The sequence below is a fragment of the Momordica charantia genome (genome assembly GCF_013281855.1).
Source record: "Momordica charantia cultivar OHB3-1 chromosome 2 unlocalized genomic scaffold, Mcharantia_2.0 BLBB01000002.1, whole genome shotgun sequence".
In the NCBI taxonomy this organism is placed as follows: domain Eukaryota; kingdom Viridiplantae; phylum Streptophyta; class Magnoliopsida; order Cucurbitales; family Cucurbitaceae; genus Momordica; species Momordica charantia.
Window position 1 is genome coordinate 16,734,737 of NW_028275160.1, and position 7,055 is coordinate 16,741,791.

At 36.9% G+C, this 7,055-nt stretch overlaps 1 protein-coding gene across 1 annotated transcript; it reads left to right on the top strand.

Annotated features, from left to right (window-relative positions):
* The first annotated feature begins 2,604 nt into the window (after positions 1–2,604).
* On the top strand, positions 2,605–6,391 carry LOC111025527 (uncharacterized). The gene is made up of 2 exons (XM_022303392.2): positions 2,605–3,042; positions 4,519–6,391. The coding sequence occupies exons 1-2, from the start codon at positions 2,815–2,817 to the stop codon at positions 6,076–6,078; spliced, it is 1,788 nt and encodes a 595-aa protein (XP_022159084.2). The 5' UTR covers positions 2,605–2,814; the 3' UTR covers positions 6,079–6,391.
* The last annotated feature ends 664 nt before the right edge of the window (positions 6,392–7,055 follow it).

Here is a 7,055-nt window from a genome sequence, read left to right on the forward strand (position 1 = left end):
AACTCTCAAAGTTTTAATCTTATTTGTTGCATAAACTTTCAAAATTACCCTTAATCCATAAATTATTGAAATTTCTATTTGTCTTTCAATTTTCAACGTCCTTTTTTTTATTTTAGCAATAATTAGGTCATATTTTAAAATCCAATATTCATGTCATCCAATACCTATGTCAACCTAGCCTATATGACTTCAATAAATTGTTCATATTTATTACGTTAATAGGAAAATTTCATTCACTATCTACCCCATCAACATTGTATTCATGATGCGGGTTCATTAAAATTAAAGAATTATTTATAAACACAAAATTATAATGTGAACAAAGGGAGCGGTAGGTACTCGAGATTTTCTCTATGTTAATATATTCATCTTAAAACCCACATTATCAATATTTTAAATAGTTGATGATAAAATATGTGACACCCAAATAAAGAAGAGAGGTATATGAATAAACCAATACTACGTCCGAATAAGAGAGATCCTGAAATAATAGAAGTATGGTTAAGAAAGACTTACAAGAATTGATAGTAAGTAACTATACCAACAAGGTCCACCTTCATTTTTTATGACTTAATCATAAAAACTCCAAAGTTAAATGTAGGATTCGTGTTGGTCGGTAAGGATAGTTTTCACTCTTCTAAGTAGCTCAAATAAATACAGTGATATAGCCAAATTGCATGGAATCCCAGAACAATTAGGTTCCAAATTCGAATTTCAAATCTTGGTCCGAATATTAGGCTGAGGGCGTAATTAGAGACTAAACATAAACATTTTGAGAACAAAGGATACCTTTTAATTTAGCAACAATTAGTTCATATCTAAAATTCAATATTTGTGCTAAGCAAAACGTTAGGTGTATGTGGCTTCAATAAATTGTTCATAATAGTATGTTAATAGGAATTTTTTTCTGATACAACGAGAGTATATGGATAGTCCTTTCATTCGTTGTTTGCCACGTCAACATTATATTTGTGATGTAGGGCCTAATTAAATTAAAGGATGATTTAATAAAGACAAAACCAAATTGTGAACAAAAGGAGTAGGTACTTTCCTATTACTAGAAATTTTCCTTTTTATTTTTTGCAAAGGTAAATATGTTAAAAAATAAAATAAAAGGAGGATCTCACACGTTGGAGATTAAGGCACAACACCCAAGGCAGACACAAGACAAGAAGAATGAAAAGTAAATCATGAAAACAAATCCAAGGTCGAGAAAATCATAGGATTAGAATTCAAACAGAAGATCCCAAGCAGGTAATACAACGATAATAGACCTCAGGCGAGTAAAAGGATAGAAGGCAACCGACCCACCCGATCCACATGAACTCTAGCATTACGATCCAACTAGATAAAAGAAACAACTGAAGTCCACACCAATCACTGCATACGATGATGACAAACTTCCTGACATTAATGTGACAAACCCAAGCTTAGTAGACCAATATGAAACTCGGTGAGAAGAATCAACCCAATCAATTATACCAGACTAGACCTCTCAACTAAAGGGGCACTCGAAGAATAGATGATCTCGGGACTCCATGCTAGCACAAACACACATAGGAAGCAGGGACGTTGGAGTTTCAACGACGATCCCTTATAGCAAGCCAATCACGCACCGCCAACCAAGCAATGAAAGAGTGCTTTAAAATGTTCTCACCGAACCAAACCAAAGAAAACCAAGGAACAAGAGGTCGGGTCGGCCTCAACACACCCCACACATTTGACACCGAGAACAGACCCGACGGTGCTGGAATCCAAATGGGCACATCAACCCTCCCAACAAAAACTTGCACAGATGAAATCTCAGAGACCAGCTTCCGAAGATCATCCGATCCTGAGCCCAACAGCATTAACCATCAAGAAATAGAAAATAAGCAACTTCGCCCGGGACAAGCTTACAACTTCATATATAATTCGATCACCAAACTTCGGATAAATCGAACCTATCCATCTTCAAAGCTACATCATTCCTATGTTAAATAGCTGATGACAAAACCACGACAACAACTAGAACTATTATTAAAAAAAAGTCTTAGACTAACAAGTAAACCTTAAAGTTAAAAACAAACCAAAAGTTCTAAGTACAAAAATAAAATTCAAGTCCAAATAAATAAATCTTCGTAAAATAAAATATATCTTTTTCATTTAATTAAACAATTATGGAGATGAATGAAACTATCAACTTTTGAGACGGTAACAGATAAGGGTATGAAATAGTAAGATTCACATTAATCACCATTAAAGCAAATAAATAACTATATATATATAAATATATATTTTTTTGACGGAGAATTAAAAAAGAAATATTGAGTGTTGAGAATTGTTTGTCACAAATAGCAAAGGGCACTAAGTGTCTGAAATAGTCAGATTCACATTAATAAAAATTAAAGCAAATAATAATTAAAAAAAATATTGAGTGTTGAGAAATGTTTATCATAAATTTATTTAAACAAAAAAAAAAAATTGCTGAAGTGTCCATAGGACGACTTGGAATTAAACAAAGTCCACAATGATACAGCCAGCTCAGACACCACCAAGGCCTCGCTGTAATCTAATTTCACAATTAAAAAAAAAAAAAAAATAATATTCCGAATATGAAAAAAAAAAAAGAAAAAAGATAAAAACTCTGCTTCTCTCTTCTCTCTGTTGTTCGCCGTAGAAAAATTGTCGGAACAACGAACACATAACAATCGCCTTCCCTATAAAATCCTAAATTATCTCCCAATTTTCTCTCTATCCCTCTTTCGAATTCTTGTTACTTTTCTGAGTTTCCGAAGGAAGAATCAGAGGAAGGCGTAATCAGCCGGAGGAGAAATGGGTGCTTGTGCGTCTAAGCCGAAGGTGAAGGGCGCCAACGAAGCAGCACCGGCGCCGGCACCGGCACTGGCACCGGTCAAGGAGGACGGGACCATTGCTGTCACCGAGAAGAAACTTGAGGTTCCGGCGGTGGAAGTCGCCGGAGAGGTGAAGGAAGTCGCCGATGGCGACAAGGTGGATGATCAGAGTGTCAAACGCCGCTCCCTCAGCCACTTGTTCAACGAGGTATTTCGTAATCCTCTTCTCCTTTCTCCGATTAGGTTTTCCTTTTCTTCCGATTTCAAATTGCTAATTAGTCCTTGAGTTTCTTTCTTTCTATTTATTGTTCCTTGAAATCCTTTTCTCTTTCTCGGTTCTTTATTGAATGAAGTGGAGGATTTTTGTTGTTGATTCTTTAATTAGGGGATTCTGCCGCCGTTTTGGTTCTCGACAAAGAATTGGCCGAGAGAAAAAAAAGAAAATGGAGAGTATGTTGTTTTATTGATGCCTCCTCGTTTCTCGGTTTCTGGATTGGAAAGAAATTCAATGAACATTCTGTCGTTTGCTAGCCTTTTTCTTAATTTCGAATACCTTTTCAATCAGCTTTTCGGAGTTCCAAGTTTATTGTCGAATTTGGCGGTTTCTCGGGAACCAAACATATTTGTTTACTCTTTTCCAGAAGGAAACTTTTATCCTCTTTTTGACGCAAAGGGAAATGAACAGTTCTACCACGGTAAAAAGCTATGAAATGCAACGCAATTATATTTTGCAAATTGGCCCAGTTCTTCATAATTTGTGTTGTCGGTATCCTAAAATTTAGAGATTCAAAATTTGAAGAAATTTCTTACCCTGTTTCGAACGGTCTTCTTCTTGATTCTAGCACTGCTATTTGTTTGATTGGACGTTTGGTTATATAATATGCAACACCCAGAGGCTTGATTTTTTGAGTCCGAATCTGCTGTGCACTAAAGAATCAATCTATGGAATCTTTCACATTCTACAACACATTCGTTTGGTGACAAACAAAAATGTCCTTTCCTTGAGGGGCCGGGCCCCTTTTTCCTCCTCTTTCTTCTGTTATTTGTGCTCATGTGTTGCCTCCTTTCTGTGGCTGTTTCACGGCTCACTGAACTTTACCTGTTTGTCTGCACCTTATAGAAGTTTCTTTCATTCCCATGTGATGTTGATGGGAAAAGGGTTGATGCATTTTTCACCCGCACGTTTGGACACGACGTGAACCCAGGGCCCTGGTTATACGGTCCCTTCAACCGAGAAAAACACCGGTGGCTTCGAGTAAAGATTGAATTGTAGGTTATGAACTTATAACAAGATAGTTGTCCCCACGGTCAGGGGTGGAGCTAGAAATTTCAATGAATTGCCTCTCCCTCCACCTCGTTTTTACGTCTCTTTTTTTACTCATAGTTTGTTGAAGGTTGCGTTGTATCGATAATGAATGCTCATCAATGCGATCTTGCTATTGCCTAGTGGTGGGAGCCCAGATTGATTGTGTAGATTAGTGTGATATGTATTCATAAATGGTTAGCTAGCTGTAGCTGTTGTGGTTTGCAATTGTCGGTTGGAACTGCTTCCAATATCATATGATATCTGAAAATTAAATTTCTTTGTAGATTCTAAATCCTCTTCCATCTTATTCTTAAATTTTTATGTGACATCTTCTGTCCCATTCTTTGTGTTTAACTGTAAATTTTGAATACTCTGCAGAAAGAAGGGAATGAGTCAATTGAGAGTGAGAGGGCAGCAGGGGAAACAGAGACAGAGGATTTGAAAGAGGTTGAAAAACATACAAAAGAACCCGAGACAAAGGCGCCTCAAACTCTAGTAGTGACCGAAAAACATACAACAGAACCTGAGACAAAGGCGCCTCAAACTCTATTAGTGACCGAAAAACATACAACAGAACCTGAGACAAAGGCTTCTACGGCTGTACTACAAATCGAAATACATACAAAAGAACCTGAGACAAAGGCTCCTCAAATTATAGTAGGGATCGAAAAACATACGACAGAACCAGAGACAAAGACGCCTAGAGCTGTACTACAGATCGAAATACATACAAAAGAACCCGATACAAAGGCGCTTCAAATTGGAGTTGAAACCAAAGAACAACATACAGAAGAAGTTCAGACAGAGGCACTCCAAACTGTAGTAGAGATCGAAAAACAACATACAGAAGAAATCGAGACAAAGGCACTTCAAACTGTAGTAGAGACTGAAAAACATATAGAAAATTCTGAAACAAAGGTGCCTCGAACTGTAGAAGAGACCGAAAAACTTACCGAAGAAACTGAGACAAAGACGCCTCAAATTGCAGTAGAGACCAAAAAACATGCCGAAGAAACTGAGAGAAAGGCGCCTCAAGCTGTAGTAGAGATCGAAAGTCATATAGAAGAAACTGAGACAAAGGCACCTCAAATTGTAATAGAGACCGAAAAACATACTGAAGAAACCGAGAGAAAGGTGCCTCGAACGGTAGTAGTAGTAGAGATCGAAAAACACACCGAAGAAACTGAGAAAAAGGCACCTCAAATTGTAGTAGAGACCGAAAAACATACAGAAGAAACCGAGACAAAGGCACCTCAAACGGTAGCAGAGATCGTGAAAGATACCGAAGGAATTGAGACAAAGGTACCTCAAACTGCAGTAGAGAACAAAAAACATACTGAAGAAACCGAGACAAAGGCGCCTCAAACGGTAGTAAAGATCGAAAAACATACCGAAGAAATCGATACAAAGGCACCTAAAACTGTAGTAAAACATACCGAAGAAATCGAAACAAAGGCGCCTCAAACTGCAGTAGAGACCAAAAAGCATACAGAGGAAACGATGAAAGAGTCGCCTCACACCGGAGTAGAGGCCGGAGAACGTCTAGAAGACGCCGAATCCGAATCAAAGGCACCTCAAAGTGGAGTAGAAACTGAAAAATCTGGAAGTCCAACTGTAAAGATATCAACCATCGCTGTTCCTACAAATTCTGAGACCATTCCTGAGGTTTACATAACCGTTTCTTTACCATCTGATGTTACGCCAACACCTGAAGCAGTGGTATTAGTTGACGCTACACCAACAGCAGCAGACGAGAGTAGAACATCAGAGAAGAAGAAAGAAGATATCGGCAATGTCATGAAGACCGAGACGGAGATACCAAAAGAAATTGAAGCGAAGCCGATTTCAACTCCGACGACTCCAACTGAAACAGTTACTGAACCAGAAAAGAGAAGTGAGGAAGCAAAGGTAAGTGCTGAAGAAAAAATAAAAAGTTGATGGGAATTAGCGAGGTTATTTAAGGTGGAAGTATAGGAAGTAAAAGAAAAAATCTGCATTGCTGTTAGTTGTTTAATTTATTGTGTGGGAGAAACTTGGGCCAATGAAGAAGTGGGATTACAGATTATTCTGTGGTTCTAAGGCAACTTCTTGAGAGGGTTTGGTTTCTATTGTTTTGTTGTATATCATCATTTGTTGGGGTTTTCCATTGAGTTGCACATTCTCTTTCCTTTCCTTGCTTTGGATGTAGCCCATATATGAGTTTGTCAGATTAATATATATAAAAACATTAGAATATATCCTCTTTCATTAAGGTGGAGATTTACGACATTTTTTTGAATGATATATATTTTATCTAGTTGAGTTATGTTCATGTCGATTTTTAACTCATCGTTTCAATAATAAGGGTAGAATAGTCAATTTATTTTATTATATTTTAGAAATGGTTTTAAGCACCCTGTGATCTTTTATATTGGCTTGTCTCCGGGTTTTGGGTTGACATAAGTAAAAATATCAATGTCTCAATGAAAATATAGATAAAATACCTATGGATATAAATATTTCTGAAAATTTTATTAAAAAAATGTTTAGAAAAAATATATAACTTAACAAATAAGCACTTTTCACCTTTTTTTCATTTTTTTTAAATAAGTGAAAAATCCTCATTAATAGTATTATGTGTACATTTTATATATATACACATGTATGTATGCATGTGTATATATATATATATATGTAGGTATGTATATTAAATTTTGTCAATGATTTTGCAATATAAAGCAAATATCGATTCACCCATATATTGTTGGATGAGTAGACGTGTGTTGGAGAGTTGGAAAATTGGCCGTGTAGGCTCAGCTCCTCCCACAAGGAAATAGCCCGCTTCGAGTTAACAAGTCGGAAAAGGAGCCTTGGGCTCCTGTGCAAACCTTGGAGCCGAGCTGTTCTACATGACAAATCTTGCCATTACTACGATC